Genomic DNA, 21,727 nt, shown 5'->3' on the forward strand with positions numbered 1-21,727 from the left:
TAGCAACTAGTGTCTTGTCAGTGGCAGTGGGGAAGCGCTTTGGGGCTAATTTTGTGTTGTGTTTTGTGGAGATGAAGTGAGTTTGCAGCCCTCCTCACCATACTTAACTGTCTCTGTGTCACCCTGGGGAGGTCATGGGAGCAGGGGCAGGTCACAGGGAGGGGAACTGGTGGGGCGGGGTCATGGGGAGGGGAGGTCACAGGGGAGGTGGCTGTTGACCTCCAGGCAGTGTCATTGGAAGGGTGCTGTCCACGTCCACCTGGCCCTGCTGCCCACGGTGGGGATTGAGACAGAAAGAGAGAACCCTTCTGGCAGCTCAATTCAAGATGGTGATAGGCTTGCTGTTGACCAAAACTCTGATGGCCTTCACATTCGTCCTTCTCCCCAGTGCTGGCCATGTGACCTTGGGCAGCGTGCCTTCTTTCTGGCTGTGTACATCTTGTGTGTCAGGGCAGAGGGCTCTTGGCCCAGTAGGCCCACCAGCTCAGAAGTGCTGTGCCGTAGGCATCTTGGGGCCCTTGGAGGTCTGGGCTCTGTGGCTGGGAACCTCGGTCTGTGACTCAGCGGCAGAACTGGTCTCTGACTTCCGGGTTAAGCCTTTAATTCTCCTGAATGCTTGTTTTTGCTTCTTTCAAGTTGATGTACTAGGGCCACTGTGTCATCAGCTGTGGGCGTTTCATCTGCCAGTGCAGTGCTCATGTCCCCTCCCCCGTGCCCCCTGCGGCCTTTGGCAAAGGGACAGGTGGACAGATGGGCGGTTGTCCCTGTGCTGATAGCCAGGCAGCAGAGGGAGGAGGAGCCTTTTTTACCTCGCATTGAGAAGGAGGATTGTTAGTCGGTCATGACAGTAGTGTTGTTTTTGGTCACGACAGTGTTTAATTTGCAGAGAACAATTACTTAGATTGCTTGAAAAGAAATAGCTTTTTAAAAAAATGTTTCAGGGGCGCCTGGGTGGCTCAGTCGGTTAAGCGGCCGACTTCGGCTCGGGTCATGATCTCGCGGTCTGTGAGTTCGAGCCCCGCGTTGGGCTCTGTGCTGACAGCTCAGAGCCTGGAGCCTGTTTCCGATTCTGTGTCTCCCTCTCTCTGTGCCCCTCCCCCGTTCATGCTCTGTCTCTCTCTGTCTCAAAAATAAATAAACGTTAAAAAAAAAATGTTTCATTTATTTTGAGAGAGTGAGTGGGGGAGGGGCAGAGGGAGAGAAGGAGAGAGCATCCCAAAGAGGCTCCGCGATGTCAGCACAGAGCCCAATGTGGGGCTCGAATTCGTGAACCGTGAGGTCATGACCTGAGCTGAAATCAAAAGTCCGATGCTCAACCGACTAAGCCACCCACGTGTCCCCGAAAAGAAATAGTTTTAACACAGAATCTGGGTTCAGGCTGGGTCGGTCTGATTGGGAAGCTAACACCCCAGTGTGGCAGCCCAGAGCTGGGAGATGCCACTGGCTTTGAAGGCCCTGACAGGTACCTAGGCTCCCTCCTGAGGGTGCACCTCCTGAGGTCTGTCCACCTCAGGGACCTCCTTCTGCTGTGGCCTTCACACACTTGGGTGGTGCTGTGATAAGCACATCCCTTTGTCCGTGTCGCTGTGTCCCTGGGCTCTGACACGAGAGGTGGGTGTGCCCCTGAACCTGGGTGCCAGGATGTGGTGTCGGTGACCTCGGTGGGGGGGCATCTCCCACCTAGGGGCTTCGTGCCCATGACTTCTCCCGTGTGACAGCTTCCCCTGGGTACTGTTGGCGTTCTGCTGTGTGAATTTAATAAACCAGGGCTGTGTGGGGACAGTGTGGCTGTTCGGTGGTGTCGCTCCAGGCGCTGCGGCTCAGCTCATCACCTGCTGCTGACAAGGTGACAGCTACTCACGGACAGCCCTGACTCAGCGGAAATGTGCGCCGCGGGCCCCCGGCTGCTCTGTGGAGCAGGGCCACCTCTGGTCCGTCGGGGCTCCTGCTCTTTCCTTCTGGGAGGCTGGCCGCGGGTGCAGCTGTCACATCCCCCTGGCGGCCTGCATGAGGCCTTCGAGGACACTCTCGAGGAGCGGGGCATTTGATCTTACAGAAGACATCTGCAAGTATGGGTGTTCAGGGCTGAACACATTAAAAGGAGTATGCAACTAGAAGGTTGTATTTTCTATTTGAGGATTGTTTCTAAGCAGACATTTCAGTTTTACTTTTAATGCGGCAAGGTGAGCCGAGAGTTAGATTAACTTCTACAAGTGTCATCTAAAACCAGCTGGTTCACACTGTGGCAGAGGAACCAGTCACCTGTGGAGCTTTCTGAACGTCCAGGTGGCTGCTCCAGACCTGGGACCCTCACTCGGTGGGAGGGCTGGGGTGGCCCGGCTGCTTGTGGAGGGACAGGCAGCTGGGAGTGTCTGGTGAGGCTCTTTCTGCTTCTCAGTGTGGCTGGGGGAGGGAAGGGTCACCCGGACGGAAAATAGCTGCCCACTTTATGTCCATCCCTCCTTGGGACACTTGTTAACGTGGCGACTTAAAGATTTGGGGACTAGATCTTAATTTCTTAAAAAGAATTTTTTTTTTTAATGTTTCTTTACTTTTGAGAGGGACAGAGAGAGAGGGAGACACAGGATCTGAAGCAGGCTCCAGGCTCTGAGCTGTCAGCACAGAGCCCCACGCGGGGCTCGAACCCATGAGCTGTGAGATTGTGACCTGAGCCGAAGTCGGACGCCCAACCAACTGAGCCACCCAGGCGCCCCAGATCTTCTTAATTTCCAGTAGCCCAGGGTCTAGTGGTGAGAGCCAGACCGAGGTCGTGTCCATCCCTTTCCTTCTTGTGGCATCCCCCAAGTAAGTATTCAGGGCACTGGCCTTGGTCCAGACCAAGCCCTAGGTCACATTTTCCTTCGGCTGGATGACCTGTAGGCAAGGGAGGGAGAGGGTTTGTCTTCACTGCTGTAGACTCTGTGTTATCTGTAAGCATAAATTTGGGGAGCTGAGGCATCGCAGACGTTAGGTGTGTTTTAAAGGGAGGTGAAGAGGTGCCTCTCTGTCGTCCTCAGTTACACGGAAATGTGCAAGGCAGTTAGGCTTGAGCGAAGCATTGGGGAAATCTTTCCAAGAGGAATGGCTTAAGCAGGTTTAGAAAATTGCAGAGGAGAATTTTGGGGGAAGAATGAGAGAGACACTCAAAGCAGTTTTGTACCTACTGTGTGCAAGGTGGTGTGCTTTGATGGTGTGGTGCATCCGTGAGCCAGCAGAAGGGAGCCCTCGCCTGTCACTGCCTGTCACGTGGTCGGGACGCTGCCTGTGGCTCGTCTCTGCTCCACAAAACAATGCACTGCTGCCTGAGCACAGCCGACTCCAGGTCCTGTCTGGAGAGACGGTTGGCAAGGATCCGGGGCAGAGGTGCTTCCTGATGCCCGAGGTGGGGGATGCAAGGTGGAGGAGGGGTAGTAGGTCACTAGGGTCCCCCATCCACCTTTTCATGCCACTGCTCTTTCAGAGGTGCGGCTCTCAAGCCTTTTACTGCTTGACAAAGTGCCACGTGTGTGTGCATTCGGTGACGACTCACAGGTGAGTTCACTGTCACGCTGTCAGGATTCAACCTACAAACGTGTTCCTCACGCAGGGTTTTCACAGTTCCTCACACTGACGGTTTCCCATGAATCTGTTCTTGAACATGAGGCCAGTGCCTCTTACCTGGGCGAGGGGCCTTCCACTGCCGCTGCCCCTCCCCCACCCTTCCAGGGTTCTGGAAGCCATCTGACGTCGTGGGTTCCTACAGGGGAGGCTCATCCCTCGAGCACCCGCGTGAGATGCTGACACCTCTGCTGGCGTCTGTCACCTGGCCTGGCACTCAGCAGGCCTCGTGCTCTTACAGCAGGTACACTTCACACTCTCTTTTAAGAATTGTGCAAACGCCCAAGTACGGTGAGCGGGGCAGCCCGGCCCTGTGCTTCCGCATTGGCCTCCCCGCTGTGTGTGTGATGTGGCCCATGGCCCTCTTGACTCTTCCTGAGGGGGTCCAGTCAGTGGTTCCTGTTCTGGCCTGACTGAAGTCCCCTTAAGCAGGACTGCAGGCCGTGTGGCGGGTCTTCGGCTCCAGAACCCACTGGTCTTGGCTGGTCGCTACTGGGAAGTTTCGTCCGTTCTTCCATTCTTTGCTTATTCCTCAGCTGGTGGTGGTGTGGGGTTCAAGTCCTCCGGTTTCTGGGGCGGTTGGGCTGGTGCAGGGGGAGCAGGGCCTGGTGGAAGAGTATTTCCCTGCTCTCCCGGGAGGCCCTCCCGTCCCTGTAGTGCTCGTGTTCCCTGCGGCCGGACAGCCAGTACTGTGGAAGTAGTTTCTTTATTCTGAGCCGGCCTCACCACTTGGCCAAGAGGGCCAGCCCGTAGGTTACCCTGTTCATCTGCACGGCCTGCAAGTCTGTCGTGCTGTGCTTTGGCGATGACCACAGCCGGCTGTCAAGGGGGTGAGGCTCGGTGTGGGAGGTGGGAGCTCCTGCGGAGCCCTGGGGGGCTGGCGCACAGCCTGGGCTGGGAGGAAGGCCACTGCTAGGCCCCAGGGGCTGGTCAGAACGGGAGCCGGAGTTCTCAGTTATGGCAAATTGGGGATCTTAGCGCCTCTCAGCAGGGCGCTCTCAGCTTCTCTGAAGTAGAACACGACGCCTCAGGCCAGTAGGATGTGGCGTCCTCTTCTTTGGATTTTCAGCCTTTACACTGAACCCTTTTTCTGCCCATGGCCTTTGGACATGTGGGCCTTCAATGTTTAGACTCTAAGCTCTAAATGATGCACGGGACATCTCCTCCTCATGACGGCCGCAGCCCCATCAACAGGGCAGTTGTGGACGCTCTTCTCATGGTTGTGGATGTGGCCGTGGTGGTCTTGGGCACCCTCACTTTTGCTCTCAGGTGTTGTGCTGTCTCATGTATTCTTGGCATTTAGAAATCGAAATCCTCAGGTCATCCAGTGGCTTTGTGAGAAATGCTTCCTTGGTAGAGCTCACAGTTCCCTAATTTGGAACTTGTGGAGCTGGGTGTGGTCCCTCCAGGACGGACATGATGGCGCACTGACAGCAGAGTGTGTGGGGAGAGGCCGGGCGTGTGCACATGCAGGGGCCTGGGATCAGAGAACGGGGCCCCAGGGCTGCAGACAGCTGTGGGATGGTCACCTGTCATTCTTGAGACACCCGAGGATTGGGCTCTTGGGCAGGTGCTAGGTCTAAATGCTAACCAGAGATGTGAAGCCTTAAAAAGATGGCTACAAGTGGGCCCTGAGCAAAGAGGGACCTCTCTTGGTGGGGAGCTAGGAAACCCAGGGTGCCCGCACCAGCGTCGGGGTCCCAGCCACGGTTCTGTTGGACTGGAGGGTCTTGTTGCTTATATGCACACTGGGCCCAGAGTGACATTGTGACTCAGAGATGGTATCACCTGTATTCACGTTTGTATGTGGATGTGTGCAGGTGTGAAGACTGCAATTGGCACTAACACCTTCTCAACTGCCAGGTTAGTCTTTGATGTATCTTTTTTTCTTTAAATTTTTTTCAACGTTTATTTATTTTTGAGGCAGGGAGACAGAGCATGAACGGGGGAGGGTCAGCGAGAGAGGGAGACACAGAATCCGAAACAGGCTCCAGGCTCTGAGCTGTCAGCACAGAGCCTGACGCGGGGCTCGAACTCACGGACCGCGAGATCATGACCGGAGCTGAAGTCGGCCGCTTAACCGACTGAGCCACCCAGGCACCCCTCTTTGGTGTATCTTAAAGGATCTTCGCATTATAAAGAATAAGGCTTGTTTCTGGTTCTTATTTATTTTACTGTTAATAATCTGAGTGCAGATTCCATATATGTGTTTTTGACTTTAGGTGGTTTAACTCAAAGTTATGGGTATTAAGGCTCCGGAAGGTTCTGCCAGTGGCGGATGTGAGCCACTAACATCCCAGACTGATGTTAGGAGGTGGAGGGCTACCTGGTGAGCCAGACTTCTTGCCATAGTGCGATCTGTCCTCCTAGACCAGTGTCTCCAGGAGGGGCCTGAGCAGCCGTGCTCTACATTCTGGAGCATCAGAGGTGGTTCCCGTCGCCAGAGCCAGGACTGCTGCCTGAGAACCTGTTGGTGGTGTGAAGTTGAAGAATGACACGTGGTATTTGCAGGGAGAGAGGAGTGCAGACAGCCCAGTCAGCATAGAAAGCTGTGCTCCTAAAGGTGATGTTTTCTGACCCTGAGGTTACAGGGTGTGCAGTGCCCTGCTCTGAAATCGCACCCAATCTGGGGAGAAGGCTGGGCCCACCCGTGTGAGACCTCTGGACCCTACCGGGTTGGATGGCACAGACTCACCCAGCCTGCAACTGGGGACCCCCTCAGCACGCGACACGCCCTTCTAGTGTGAACCTCAGAGGGCAAGTGGGAGGTGGCTGTGGTGGAGGGTGGGGAGGATGTGTGGGGAGGCGCAGCCTGGCACCAGAAGGCCACTGGGCACAGTTCTGCGTACTCTGGGCCCTGGGCACTGAAGCCTCTGTGTGTGTTGGCGGGCAGCCCTGGTCCCATCTCTCACAACTCCCTGCCGGGGGAAGTGGCCAGGCTGTGCCACTGGTGGGGCCCGACTGGTGGCAACTCTCAGGGTCAGTGTGCAGAAGCAAAGAGGGGCTTTTGCTTATGTTCTGTCTGAATGTCTTGGTGTATTTCAGTTGAGGTTTTTAAAAAGAAAAACAAGGGATTATTTCTTAAAATAGGAAAAAGACATTTAGGTTATTTTACAGTACAGTCCTTAAAAAGTGACATTTAAAAATTCTTTTTTAAAAAAGCACTCTTCTGGGGCGCCTGGGGGGCTCAGTCAGTTAAGCATCCAACTCAGGTCATGGTCTCACGGTTCGTGGGTTCGAGCCCTGTGTCGGGCTGTGTGCTGACAGCCCGGAGCCTGGAGCCTGTTTTGGATTCTGTGTCTCCCTCTCTCTCAGCCCCTCCCCTACTCGTGCTTTCAAAAAAAAATAAACACTAAAAAAATTAAAAAAACAAAACAAAACTACTCTTCTGATGTCTTCAGTTAAGTCTAGAAAGTTTGTATTTTCAACGTCACGATGGTAAAATCTAGGCCACGTTGAGCCCGGGGTTACTTGAGGAGTTCTTTGGAAGCAGGCAGATGTTCATGACAGTCTAGGCAGGTGTTCCCATGGAAGGTGCACCCTCTTGCCCTGCCTCATGGGAACCACCGCAGTGATCCAAGTGGCATTTACTCTGCAGCCACTTTGTCAAACCTCCTGGCAACCAGGGGATCACAGGGGGAAGAAAGAGGTGCACAGGTGATGAGGGGCCCATGGTCCTAAAAGAGGTCAGGGATCCAGTCTTCATGGTGTTTTCTCTGTCATGGCCATACCTCCCTAGTGCCTGCCCCAACCCCAAGGGCTAGAAGTCAGCACTGTTGGTATTTGGGCTCATAGGGGCCCTGAGCAAGCTGTGGTCCCTCAGTGTGATGCTTGTGGTCCAGTCATGGACTCACTAGGGGCTGTCACTCTGTGTCTTGTGGCGGATGCAGTGTCCTGACCTCCCGTTAGGTGGAGAAGGGCCTGGCGCAGAGAGTCCCGATCGTCATCAGGATTGGAGTCACAGTACGGTGTTTGGCTGGGCTTCCAAGTGTTCTCCTGTGGTGACAGCATATTTTGGATGGCAGCGTGTTGTCTCCGTTGTGGTTCAACCCTCCATTCCCATCAGCAGGGGTTTATTTCTATTGTTACAAACAGTGGTTGCACCAGTGCAGGTGCTCAGGACACCTTGGGGACACCTCCCAGGAGGCACCAAGTGGGGGGCGGCCCCCACTACTTGGTCACATCCTGAGTCCACATGAAGGGCTTTGCACACAGAGTGGTGCCTGCGTCATGTCCTCAGGGACAAAGGCCCCGCAGCCGACTTGCCAGTTCAAGGGTCAGCCTGTAGACGCTCTGCCTGCGACCCCCACCCGCTGTGTCAGTACACGTGTTGGGATTCCTGTTGGTCATCGGGTGTGCTCACCGTGTTTTCTGCTGAGTTGGGGTGTTCCTGGTTTTGGGTGTGTGTGGGCTCTCCCCGTGTAAGTGCTGCCGCAGCACACTCACTCACGTTTGCTACTTGCTTTGGTGTGTTGGTGTGCTGAGGTCACGACACTTCACGACATCCTCCGTCACTCCCTTCGGATTTCTTGCACCGTTGGAAATTGGTTCCCCGGCCTGGGAGTAGGCTGCATTTGCTGGCCTTTTCTTTCAGCCGTTTTACGGTTTCATCTTAGAAACATTTTGAGCTCTCTCACCCTTTGGGTTTCTTTGGTGACTTGTATTGGCTGGTGGGTCCTGTGTGTTGTGTGCGTGTCTTGAGGAACACAGGTCCACATGTGAAAAGCGTGGCTCCCTTTCGTGGCTCCCCATTCTTGCCTCCGCCCTCTCACCCCATGGTTCCCTTCCAGCTTGAACTTAGGCTAAAACACATGCCTGGGCCTGCCCCCTTGCTGCTGCCTTGTCGGGGCTCTCGTGATTTGTGGGGGACGGGCACCGAGGCCTTTCTGCTGGAAGGCGCCGTGCTGCTCTCAAGTCCCCTCAATTCTGTGCGTGAAATTCTGGCGTCGCCGTGCGTGGGCATTTCATACGTTCCCCCAGACATGTTTGGTGTCCCGGTGCCTCCCTGAGCCTGGCTGCCGCGTCGTGGGCAGACCTGCCGTGCCGCCGCCACCCCCGGAGCCGCCAGATGCCGCACTTCCATAGCGTGTTGGCTCGGCGGTGTCGCCCACAGGGAGCCCTCCAACTGCCTCGTGTGAGGTTGGCTTTCTTAGCAGGATTTCCTGAGGTGCATCAGGTGTGGCGAGTGTCGCTGGTCTGTTCCTTTCCCCTGGTGCGTGGTAGTCCTCGGCAGGCCGTGCCCGGTGGTGAAACATTCACCTGCCGAAGGACACGAGCGTGGTTTCCGGGGTTGGTATCGTGAGCAAGGTGCCGTGCGCATCTGTGTGCAGGGAAGTCTTCACGTCTCGGATAAATGCTGAAGAGTGCGCTCGCTGGGTCATGGAGTACATCCACCTCTTGCAGTTTATTTATTTTTGTGATTATTGGAATATAGTTGACATACGGTGTTACATTATGCAACTTGGTTCTGATGGAGCAGATAAAGAAGCATTCAGGGAGTTGAGAGAGTATTTTGTTTTAATGTTTTCAGATTTTCAGACAAGTCATTACCCCCACTTTCTGAGGAACGATTCTGCAGGTGGTTTGGATGGTTTGGGGACAGTACAGACCTGGGCTGTCAGTGTCCTGGAGAGCAGCCCCGATACTGCCCCCCCCCCCCCCCCCCCAGATACTTTATTACCTGCCACCTAGATTTAATCTGAATCTCTGGCTGTTTGATATGGTAAGTGGTTTTCACTGACTTACTGTCCCTGTTCTCAGGGGAAGCCGCTGAATGATGCGGAGGGTGAGCCCAGCTCTGCGAGTCGGGCAGGTGGTGTGGCGGGAGCTGCCCTTGACACCAAGGGGCCATGTCCAGTGGAAGGGTAGATGCCACTTGTCCTTTGCCTCAGTCTTGCTTTGTAGTCACATTAGGCGTTTCAGGAGTCCTTGCCCCCAGGTATGACCGTGGGCTCCTTCCCTCTCTCCTGTGATGCATTTCTCTTGTGGCTGATGTGTGTTGTAGTGGTGGCCACCCAGCCTGGACTGTGAACTTACAGAGGTAGAAACATTAGTCCAGAAAATAAACCGTGATACAACCAGTGCAGAAGCTACCTCTTTTGGTAGTCACGAATTATTCTGATTTAAAGAACACGTATGGTGGGAACTCACACGCACCTTGGCTCTCGGCCACGGCACCGAGGGCAGTGGTAGGGGGGGTCTTGTCTATAGGGAAGGCGCTTGGGAGGGTTTTAAGGGCCTTCATGGCTGTGCAACTTCTCCGTGGAAAGGGAGTCCACTGGGACAGGGGACAGTGGGTCCAGGTGCTGCACGGGCCAGAGTCCCACCCCAGCAGCTCGGGATGATATAGGTCTCCCAGTGTTGGTGGAGTCCCTCATCCTCTAAGGGAAGGCCAGCACAGAAGTCTGTACTTCTCCTCTGTCTGGAGTGGCCACTGCTGCTGCAGGCCAGCTAAGGGCCTTTGGGACACTTTTCAAAATGTCCTATGGGAACTGGAAACCAAAATGTCTATAGAACTAGATATTCTGTCCATCATTTCCTCTTGCCCCCTAGCAAATTCAACACTGTTTTTTTTTTTTTTTTTTTTTTTTTTCCCCCTGAGCAAGTTGGGCCACATTTTTGAGGGAGGTATGATGGCTATTTGTACTGGTGACTGAAATGGCAGTTCTGTGGTGGTGGCCACACCCGCTCCTGGGAAGCCAGTGCTGTCCCTGGGTCTGAGTGTGGCTCCACGTGCAGCCCTGTTGTGTGCTCTGGGGCATCCTGGGTGACTCCGCCCCTGCGTCCCTGGAGGTGCAGCCCCACACCACCGGGCGGGGGCGGGGAGGGGGGTGTGTTGTCCCAGTGCCTCCTGGAGACTCCATCCATACCGTGAATGCCTTCAGTGACAATTTTGTTCTTTAAATTAGAATAATTCGTGACTTACCAAAAGACGTAGCTTCTGTGCTGGCTGTATCACGGTTTCTTTTATGGACTAACTGTTTCTACCTCTGCAAAGAATGCCCGGGTCCCTCCCGCCCCTGGGTGCGCGCCTCGCAAGCTGGGTGGCGGAGCTGTGGCACTCTGGGGGTTAAGTCATTTCTCTCACCTGGAGGCTGCTTTGTCCTTAGGCACTTGGCGTTAGACAAATGACATGCTGTCTAGAGAGAAGGGTATTTAAATTACATTTCTGGACTCTGGGTTGCCAAAAGGAAGCCCTCTGGGGAATCTTATATATTTGACATGCATTTGCAGTGTGTAATTGGAACCATGAGGAAGGTTTTTGTTCAAAGCTAGTGAAGAGTTTCCTTATTTTAAACCTGTTGAATCTGGAAAGAGTCGTTAGTTTTTGAACTGTTTCTCTGATAATGACTTCTTATACAGGTTTGGGGTTAACAGCTGTTTCTACTCCATAGGTACTACCCCCCACCCCAGGCTTTGTGGTTGTTCCCGGTGGCCTGCGCGGCTGCTGTGTCTCGTCCTCCAGGCCCTCCTACAGCAGAGGCTGGAGAGGGCCAGGCCTGGTGGCCGCGGTGGTCCCGCCAGCCCCTTTCCCCCTCAGGTTGCTGTCGACATGGCGTGAATCAGAGCTGACAGGCCCGAGTTTCAGTTTTCTTGTTAAATCCACCGTGTCCCTTTTCCTCCTCTGAGCTCCTTTACTTTCTGTAAGTCAGATTCCCTTGTGGCGCCCGTGAGGGGAGCGTCCCCACTGTCTTCTCTGGGACCCTGTCCAGTAGTGAGGCCTGTGTCAGTCCAGGCAGCCACTTCTTCACCTGCCCTGGAGAGTCAGCTGCTGATGTCTGTTGCCGGTGTCAGCGGAAGGGTCATCAGAGGCCTCCGAGGAAAATGACAGGTTCAAGATGTCGAGGGCATTTGTGCCAAGGACTTGGGTGGAGCTTGGCCAGGCGGCCATGTGGGTGGGTGTGGCTGGTGGGCGGCGTGGGCCTCTCCTTCTCTGACCTGTTTCTGTGGGAGGACGAAGACTAGCGCCTGCCCGTTGTCAGACCCAGCACATGGGCACGTGTGGGTGCTGGGGATAAAGTCAGGGTGTGTGTCCGGGGGTCACCATGGCCCGTGTTCCCCACTGGTCTGGTATCCTTGTCCTGAAGGGCTCGGCCTGCAGGCTAGTGCTCAGAGGCTGACCTTTTTCCACTCCTGGAGACAGTGGGCCACATGGACAAAGGTTGGACCCACTAGGCTGTCAATTTGCCCAACAATAAATGTTGGTCAGACTGTGGCAAGGTCTGTGTGTGAGTGGTGGTGGAGGTCCGTTAGTGGAATACAAACCAGCAATTTGTGTGTCCTTTTCCTCATGGCTGACTGACTTCACTGGCCAACAAAGCAACGCTTTGGAAAACCGTCTCCCTCTTGGGAACAGACCACTGGGTTCCCTGACCCGGAGTCAGGTTCTGCGGGTATGATGGGAGTGACCTCAAGGGCGCGTAGGCCTGGGGTGGGGGCTGTGTACATATGGAAGCAGGCTTCTCACCGGTTGCACTGAGCATTCTCAGTGTGGTTGCTGGTGGGTGTGATGCCTACCTGAAGCCGACATCCGCAGCACTGGCCGCTGTCACTCATGGTTGTCTGTCTTGAAATTGATTTTGTCCAGTGGACCGATAAATTGGGACTCAGCAGTTAGCATCCAGATTCCCCTCAGGCTATAGAATTGCTGAACGGTCTTACCCAGAGCTGTCTGGGCAGCTGAGTTACAGTAACGGTCTTAGGGGCCCTGGCGTAGCAGTGATACTGTGTTTATAGGATGCTTTCCTCCTAAAGGTGCCACAGCCTATTAGTTGTGACATCCATTGGGCTGCGAATGGGCTGTCCTGTGAGTGTGGAAAGTGAATATGAACGACACTGGAAGATGAGGAGTAGTTCCAGGTGGTGTGGAATTTCCAGTAGAACTGCTGATGACCAGTCTGAAGCATTGCAGAGTTGGTTTAGTTCAAGTTCAGACAAAAAGTAAAAAATCACTTAGATTTAACCCCTTCATGTACAGCGGCTATGGTGGCGCCTTCTCGCTTGCTGTGGCATTTGTATCTGCCCTGTGAGTCTTACTGGAGGTCTCGTTAGACATTCACGAGGACTGATAGGTGTTCTTCCGGAAAATGGAGCTTAGTTTCTGGTGTGCTGGATGACGAAGGCAGACTGTTGTCACCTTCAGAGGCTCCCGCCCAGCGAAGTTTGCCTGGCATGGAGAAGGCTCCAGGGCCGCTGCAGCACTGTGGTGTGGCCCGGAGAGATGCAACGTGTGGGGGTGCTGGGGCCTCTCGAGAGGGAACCCCAGGAGCCACTGGGGTGGGAGTCGTCGGACAGACCCGCCCTGAGAGCCAGGGGCGGTGCGGCAGTGACGGAGGGGCTGGGCGAGAAGAAGCTGGGGTGAGGGGTGGCAGTGGTGGGGAGAGCAGGCCTTAGCTCGATGGGGAGGCAAGGGTGGGTGACCCTGGGGTGACCACCGTGCTGTGAACTGTGCCCCAGAAAATGGTGTGTGTGGCCTCTGGCCCAGTTTCAGACGCCGTGGCATGTGGGGCATGTCCCAGGAAGGGCGTCCTGCTGCTGCTCAGTTGAGGAAACGAGAACTCGGCAAGAGGGTGGGCTCCAAGGTTTGGGGTCCTCGGCATGCACAGAGGAGGGGAGGCCCGTCCCAGCTGCGGTTTCCTCCGTGTGCTGGGCGTGGGTGCCCCGGAACACCCTGTGCTCCATGGGACGGTGGGTGGAGGCGCCTTGCTTGGCCCCATCCTGGGAGGAAATGTGTGACCTAGAGCACCGTGTCTTTGAGCTTTCTATGTTTTGATAACTTATTTTGGAGTCTGCTTACGTAACTTTAAGTAAATTTATCTTAACATTTTACAATCTGATTAAAAATAATCATATATATATAAAAATTGTACAAAGGGCCACCTGGGTGGCTCAGTCGGTTAAGCCTCCGACTTTGGCTCAGGTCATGATCTCGTGGTCCGTGAGTTCGAGCCCTGCGTTGGGCTCTGTGCTGTCAGTTCAGGGCCTGGAGCCTGCTACGGATTCTGTGTCTCCCTCTCTCTCTGACCCTCCCCCGTTCATGCTCTGTCTCTCTGTCTCAAGAATAAATAAAAACGTTAAACAAAATTTTTTTAAAAAATTGTACACAATCAAATCTACTTTTTGTTGCTATTTATATGGAATCAAAGTCCTTAGATGCAAAAAGGCAGAGGGGAGATTTGTGTTTGATATTCACAGTCCTTCTGTTGTTTCTTTTGATTTTTTTTTTTTTTTGCCCAAGGCTATTTCTAGGTATGTTTTCCTGGAAGATAATTTCTAGGATGATAGTTGCACATTTGGGTAATTGCTGGTTCACTTTTCTTGAATCCTACCTGGAATGTCTTCTCAGACCGCGTGCATGTAACGGTGCTCGTCTGGCTAAACAGACTGGAGGGTGTGAAGTGCACGGTGAGGTGCTCGTGACGGGCGCTCGCGTCCCGGGGCGGCCCTGGCACACACATGCACGGTGGGGGCTGAGGCTGGGCCCTCTTGTCCTGCCTTCTGGTCACTCGGTGTGCTGGCTTTTAGCTTTGTTCTTTGTTGTGTCAGTGGTTGGTCATCGTTGTCGTCCTGGTCGGCCGTTCCCGTTTTGGGCAAACGCGTGGTGCTTGTCTGCGGCAGACACCTGCCCGGTGTGGGAAGCTGCCGTGTCCGCGCCGTGCGGCCGGGGGTGTCAGGCTGCTGGAGCGCGGGAGGCCCTGGCCGCGGGCGCGCTCCCCACGGCAACCTGCAGCTGATGCGTCCCTCGAGGGTGTGGGCCGTGGCCTCTGGCCTTCCCCTGCCCATCCTACGGCGTCAGGCGTCAGGCGCTGCGAAGCAGTTCTGCCCGAGCGCCACCAGTGCTGGGGGCGGGGACACATGGTCACTCCGTCTTCTCTGAGAACAGATGTTCACTTGTTTCCACTTTTCATACTTTCTAAACACCAGGGTGAGCTGTCCGCATGCTTTATGGCAGCATCGTTGTTGGTTTTAGATTAGTAAATTGGGACTTTCAGAGTATCTTTAGAAAATCTCATTTATAGTGACTTCTAAAAAAAACTTATATTGTCTGAATTGCAAATTAAACATTTTTTTAGTTTTTTTCTATCATATTTTCCCGTTAGTTTAAGAGTTTTGTTTTTGTTTTTGTTTTTTTAGTAGGGGGCACGAGAGTAGGGAGGGGGCAGAGGGAGGGAGAGAGAAGAGAATCCCAAGCAGGCTCCACGTTCAGCGTAGAGCCTGACGTGGGGCTCCATCCCACGACCCCGGGATCATGACCTGAGCTGAAATCAAGAATCAGATGCTTAACCCACTGAGCCACCTAGGTGCCCCTAAGAGGGTTATAAAAAATTAGTTCATTTATAACATTAATCAGATTCTCATATTTTTTAAAGCCCTGTACATGACTATAACACATGGTACTTTATTTTCTGTTTAAATAGTTTACGTGTCTTAATAGGTGAACTCTTCCCCAAGTACTTGAAATACATGAATCTGGTAAATTTAACAGATAAATATGCTAAAATTTTAGCTCCTTTAAACATTCTAATACTCTTACCATGTATCTTAAAATTCTCTCATATTTTACATCAAAAATCACATGAGCAGTATTATTAAATTACTCATTTTCAAATGGAACCAGAAGGATAATCTGTTATGTACTTCAGATTACTTTGTACAGTGCAGATATTTTAGATAATTACACGTATGTTGGTTATCCCTAAAATTAACACAGAAGTAGCCCTGGGCTTGGTTTCCTTTGTCATCCTGGTTCTTGATTCTGAAACTGAGCGACTTAAGGCTCCCTGCGCCCCAGGTTCTCCTCCCCAGGGTGGGATGTCGGGCGCTACCTTCTGGCCCGAAGGTGAGGCGGTCTCATGTCCGTGGTCCCTGTGGCCAGCAGACCCCAGGCCTCTCCGTGCCTTCCGGTACCCACTTTCATCTCTTCCTGTCATTTGGGGGCAGCTTTTTAAAAAACGTGTCCACCGACTTCTATTTTCCTTCTAAACACGTGCTTTCTGACCAGGTGGCTTTAGGTTGGGCTGGGGAGCCGGCAGGCGTGCTGCTGCCGAAAAGCCGCGCGTGCCGCCCCCTGGCCCCGTGCTCACAGTCTTTGTTTCCTGTGCCCAGTTGTTCCCGTGATCCTGAAGGCGCTGACCTATGAGGAGAAGCGGGGCTCCTGCAGTGTAGGTACCAACGTCAGGGACGCCGCCTGCTACGTGTGCTGGGCCTTCGCACGTGCCTATGAGCCCCGGGAGCTGCAGCCCTTCGTGGCCGCCATCTCCAGGTAAAGTCCGCAGCGGGGTCAGATGCGCCCTGGGGTTGTCCCCGGGATCACGTCCTCCCGACGGCAGTGTGCATGGGAAGCAGCTGACGTGGCCCCTTTCCCACAAGAAATAGGTATTAATGAGCAGATAATATGACTTTAAGGGTGGTCTGTAGAAAAGAAACAGCTAGAGTGGAATTCCTTTTTTGTGGGTAAACAGTTCAAGCCGGAAGTGTTTAGGAGGAATGTTCTAGAGGCTTTGGCCTCTGGCTAGCAGATCCTTAGATGAAGGGGATCGGTGTGAAAGAAGTGCAGGTGGGGAGCACGTGAGTCGGTCAGGCGGTTTGTCTGTCTGAGTGTCTGTGCTGTGAGAAATTCTGTCACCTTGGCCAGAGTTCCTGGAAATGCTCAGGAGAGCTGGAGAAGGAAGCTGCTTTTGTTGAGGAGGCTGTGTTTTGTGCCGCCTGAAGTTGCTAGTTCTTATGGACTTGCGCTTGCAATTCACCCGAGGCAACACTTACCAGCATCGTCAGTACCTTTGAAACGAAAATCAACACTCTTCAGTGTTAGGGTTAGGTCTGTGAGGTAGAAAAATAGATTTCTCTGGTTTCCTAGTGAAAGAATGGAGGCCAGCAGGCTCGTGGCCCCACCAGAACGCTCCCTGGACTGTGGCACCTCCGGGCTATTGGCCCTCTGACTTGGCCGTGAGAGCCCAGCCGAGCCCACCCTGCCCCCACCCTGCCCCCGCCCCACCCCCTCCGCCCCCCAACCAGGCCATCTGGACACCTGTGACGTCATGCCCCACTTTTAGGCTCTGATATTTTGTTGCTTGGGAGAAGCGCAAAACAAGTGTTGTTCCCAGTAGAGTGAGTTTTTAATTTAGTTTTTGTACTCTGATTTGTTACTCTGTGTTTTGCACTGAAATCAGTTCCTTTCCTTTGAAGAATGTCTGGTCTCTACTTCTTGTGGCTTAAGTGGCCAGGGGAGGGCCTCTGAGCTCGGTGGCAGCCTCAGTGTTAGTCATGCACAAAATCCTTACCTGACAGCTTTTACTAGCAAACAGATTTCAGGATGGTGCTCAGGTCACAGGTCGTGGCAGCTGCCTCGACCTGGGGAGGTGGGGGTGGGGGGCGTGCTACCCCCAAGGTCTGTGCGCGAGACCCTTCAGGGTCCTGGAGGCCAGGTCCTCCTCCTCAGGTGTCCCTGGGCGCCCGCGGGAGCTGCCAGTCCACTTGGCACGCTGCATGCTCAGAGGGCAGCCAGGGCCTCGGCTCCTGTGGCTCCTCTGTGTGGGATCAGAGGGCTTGGGGACTGGAGTGTCCCTCCCATCTTACTGGTGTCCCATGTCCCCAGGATTTGAGGGCTGAGAGAGGGGCCTCAGGCCTGTTTACCACCAGAGACACATGGCTGAGGCCTCTATCACTCAATCTTGACTCTCACATCAAAGCAAAGCCTCCAGAGGAACCTGAGGATTGTGATCCTGGCTCAAGGAGATAAAGTGTTTCCGAGGAAGTCATAAAGAGGCCTGGCTCTCCCTAGCCGTGTCCACTTGGGGAGGTGTGGGGCGGAGCCAGAGGGCGGTGGTCTGGCGGGATGCTGTCCTGCAGAGGAGCTGGCCCAGGGGGCAGAAGAAGGCAGCGTGTGCCACGTCCCTCACTCGTCCATGGCTGTGGCTGCTGGTTACCCTCGGGAGCAACGAGGGCCAGGCTGCCCCAGGGAGCCTGCCAGATCCTGGGCCCTACCTGCGGCCCTTTCCCCCTCTCGCTGCCTCTGCACTTGCCCTCCACTGTGCTGTAAACCGGCTTGAGGGACGTCCCTGCCTGCTTTCTTGTCCTGCCTCTCAACTCTTTGGAAGTTGCTTCTGTAACTAGAGAACGAAGGCAGAAACCGTGCTTACTGTTGACGTCAGTCACAGGACGATGCCGTGAGGTGTGGGTAGGGGCTATGGTTCTTCCCGTTCCATTGAGGATGAGCAAGGGACAGTGCTCAGGACACTCAGCCAGAGTCTCCCAGCAGACAGGTGCTGGGGCAGGCCCAGCTCTGCATGAGGGCACGGCCTGCCTCTGTGCTGAGAAGCCCGGACAGCCTGCTGTGCAGCAGAAGCGACACGCGGCGCTTCAGGGGAATCCGGCTCTTCACATGGTCGTTCCCATTTCACAGTGCAAATGACCCCAACACACTTGCTTTTCAGTTTGACATTTGTCTGAGAGCCTCCAGCTTCACAGGAATCTGTGCCCCTCCTTTCTCCAGGGACCCTCTTTGGTCCAGCCTGATAGGAGAGGTGGGGCCCAAGGATGAAAGGTCACCAGAGGAAATGGGATCGGAGTGAGACTTCGCTCACCTGGACAGCAGGAGCCCTGCGTGTGCAGAGCCGCACAGAAGGGAGAGTGGCCATCACTCACACTGTTCTGTACTTTGAGGACAGCTTCTTTCGGCACCTCAGGGTCGCAACCCTAATGTCCCCACTGATGTGTGCGGGCCCAGGGTTCCTCCCCAGAGCTCTGGGGTTTCAGGAGGGAGAGTTTTAGGGAGGGAGGCTCTGGGCTTTCTGCATTTTCAGAGCTTACTGTCAGACCCCGATCTCAGTGGTGACTATCAAAGTGAAGTATCAATGAATGGAGAGACTTGCTGGTAAATGTGAAGCCTGGCCTTAGCATGACATGGGTGTGGAAGTCGGGGGTTGGCTTGAGTGTGTGGGTCCCAGGCATAAGCAGGTCATAGGCCCTCGGACCTTTGGACCAGCCTGCACAATAACCGGTAAGCTCCCTTCTCTGGAGCGTGCTTCCTGCACAACGTGGGGCTGAGTTTTTGGAGGCCGAGGGGCACCAGCACATCTTACTGCAGGGTCACCACCATTATCCAGAGAAGCAAAGACAGACTTGGGGCTGAGGGAGCTGGCTCTGTACTTTGAGAGGATCCTGACTTCTTGACTCACTTCTTGGTGTGTGGCCCTTGGCAAGAGGTCTTCCAAGGGACCGGCGACCACCGGGTTAGTCCGCCTGGGTTGGTCTGCCCTCGGAGTGAGCATGCCTTTGCAGACTGCTTATGGCAGAGAGGGTGGGGCTGAGCCCGCTCCTTGGGGGTCTCAGGGAGTCTTTCAGGGCCCTACCGTGTTTCTGGAACGCACAGGGAGGGTGTGGAGGTGGGCGTTCAGAACACTGACCTTTCTGAGCCAGGACTCATTTTGAGCAACTCGCTGAGCATGAGGGAGCAGAGAGCATTGACTATGGGGGATGCCAGCGTCCTTCCACGGAGACCCCCTGGGTTCCAGTGGGTCCTTCGATCTCAGGGAGATTGGCTTTCCAGACTCCTGGGCATGCCCGAGTGATTGCTGGGATCACAGCACAGAGACCAGTAGCCGGCAGGGGAGTCTGGAGACTCCTGGTTCATTGCCTTCCTAATTTCACCTAACTTACCCAGGAGTTTCTGTGAAAAAGGCCCGTCTTGTCCCCTCTCCCTGTGCCCATCCCAGGATTGGATCAGCCAGTGCCCTTTGGAGCCACGCCCGGCAGGCTCTCGGGCCAGTTTAGCAGGTTCTGAGGGAGCCTGTGCCCCAGCTCTTCCCGTCCGTCTGGACTGTGGGCATCCGGGGGCGGGAGGGCGGGTGGGAGGTGAGTCATGGTGCCGGGGAGCCTGGCGGACGCTGCCCGCGCGCGCCTCCCTGCCCCAGGAGTATCGGTTGGGGTGTGGCCTTCGAGATCTGCCTCCGTTGGTTTGTAATAAGTGACCACATTTTAATTGTCAGCCTTTAAACCCATTAATCCTGGCTCATGATAAAACCATGATATCTTTAATTGTACTTTCACAAACTCCCCAGTGGATCCTGCAAAAGTAGGTAGTTGAGATCAGAACGAAATTCTGGAAATGAAATAGAAATATCTGATGAAAGGAACCGGGGTGGGAGTAACAGCAAGGAGGCAGGCCTGGGCTGGGTGCAGGTGCCCAGGGGGGTGTCACTCTGTGGCCTCACCTCCTCAGTTGGCCACGAGAGGTGGGGCTCAGCTCCGGGGTTAGCTGCTCACCTTCCTGCAGGAACATGGTTCTCTCCCTCCTGGTGAGTATACATGGACCTTCTTTGTCTTAGAAATGTCAGAGAAAGGAGGTTTTTAGGTAGATTCAATCACATTTTGAAATCGTGTCGGTCTGTTTTAAAAACTCATCTTCTTCCCTCCCTCCTTCCTGTATTTTGGGAGAGAGAGAGCAAGCACAAGCGATGGAGGGACAGAGGGAGAGGGAGAGAGAATCCCAAGCATGCTCCACAGTGTGAGTGTAGAGCCTGACTTGGGGCTCAGTCCTATGACCCTGGGACATTGACCTGAGCCTAAATCAAGAGTTAGATGCTCAACTGACTGAGCCACCCGGGTGCCCCTAAAAACCTGTAAATCTTAAACACTATATATAATAATTATTTTGTGGAAAAGTAAGTAGGCCTTCCTGAAAAGCCACACATAATTTAGGAACAATGAGACACAAAGTTAAAATCGTCCCAAGTGGTTGTGCGTGCTCCACACCAGTAATCAGAAGCTAATTTGCAAGAAGAAGAAAAAAGGAGCCGGCTGTTGCCAGCATGTGCGTTGGTTGTCACCTTCCAGTGATTTCCTCACCTGAAACTCTTTTGAAAGCCAAGCCCCTGTTGACATCAGCGCCGTAGGGCCCTCCCTCACCAGCGCAGCCCACTCAGCCTGCGGAGCAAGCCCGGCCAGCAGCGTGCAGCGTGGGCAGTGCCTGGGGATCGAGAGTCCCAGATCTCTTCCTCGAGGGCAAGATTGTCCTGAAAAATCAGGAAATGGCAAGCATTGCTCAAAGCTACGTCTTGTTCTCACTCAGCGTTTCTTAATGGCAGACTTCCAGAGGGAAGATAAACCTTTTGTTTTTCAAGAAAAGTTAAATGGCGGTTCGTGACCAGGGTGCCCAGGGTGCCCTTACCTGTCCACCCGGTAAACACTCTGCCTCGCTCTGGCTCTGCTGGGACACGAAAGAGCTTTAAAAGTTTCTTGTGTTTTACCATAGTATTAACCGGTGTGAGCTTTGGTTCTCACGACTTAGAGAAGGAAGGTTCGGCCATGCGCAGGTCCTGTGTTTTACTCAGAAAGTGATGTGATTTGCGCTTTTTAGACAGTGTGGATGGATAATGAGTTATTAGCCTGGTAGCTACCTGAAAAGTTCCTTTACTTCTGTTTTGCTATAAAATATTGTACAGGCTAACAGAAATTGAGTTTGGGGTGAGATCTGCTCTTTGCTGTTCCTCCTGAAAACCAGGTGCCTGGAGCTTGGGGCAGGTGGAGGCGTGCAGCTTCCCCCTGGCGCGGACAAGAAAGAAAGTCCCTTTCTGTTTAACATAGACCATTTCTCCGTGTTGAGAAATCCTGGTGAAGTATCACTCAGGCTTCTGCAGCGAAAGCAAACGGGAAGACACCAGAGACGCGTTCCAGCCCGACTGAGGCCTGGCAGGCAGTGTGCGGGGCTAGCCTGGGGCCATGCTTCATGTCCCCTTGCTGAGTGTGGAAGAGAGCTGGTGACTCACGCACTGGGCTCCGGCCCGCTGTGGAGAGGGGCCCTCAGGAGAGCACAAGGACCCCGGGCCTGTGCGAGCTTCCACATTTATATTTGGCTAATATTCCCGGACCTGTGTTTGTTTGAAACATGCTGGTATTTCTAGATAAGTCAGTTTTGTTCTGAAAGTGTGAAATTAGAGTAGTTTAAAAGATTTAATCAGATCAAAAAATATTTGGGGCTTCTGGGTGGCTCAGTTCACGAGGAAATCACTGGAGTTTGAGCCCTGCGTCGGTTCTGTGCTGACAGCTTAGAGTCTGGAGCCTGTTTGGGAGTCTGTCTCCCTCTGTCTCTGCCCCTCCCCCACTCATGTTCGGTCTGTCGCTCTCAAAAATA

The 21,727-nt window shown here is 54.0% G+C and overlaps 1 protein-coding gene across 2 annotated transcripts in view; it reads left to right on the top strand.

Annotated features, from left to right (window-relative positions):
- TBCD (tubulin folding cofactor D) overlaps positions 1–21,727 on the top strand; it is a 159,022-nt gene that overhangs the window by 75,244 nt on the left and 62,051 nt on the right. For both annotated transcript variants that reach the window (XM_043585483.1, XM_043585484.1), the window contains one exon: positions 15,703–15,859. In XM_043585483.1, coding sequence (XP_043441418.1) covers positions 15,703–15,859 — 157 coding nt within the window. The remainder of the gene's footprint in view (positions 1–15,702; positions 15,860–21,727) is intronic.

This window comes from Prionailurus bengalensis, chromosome E1 (assembly GCF_016509475.1).
Source record: "Prionailurus bengalensis isolate Pbe53 chromosome E1, Fcat_Pben_1.1_paternal_pri, whole genome shotgun sequence".
NCBI classification, from domain to species: domain Eukaryota; kingdom Metazoa; phylum Chordata; class Mammalia; order Carnivora; family Felidae; genus Prionailurus; species Prionailurus bengalensis.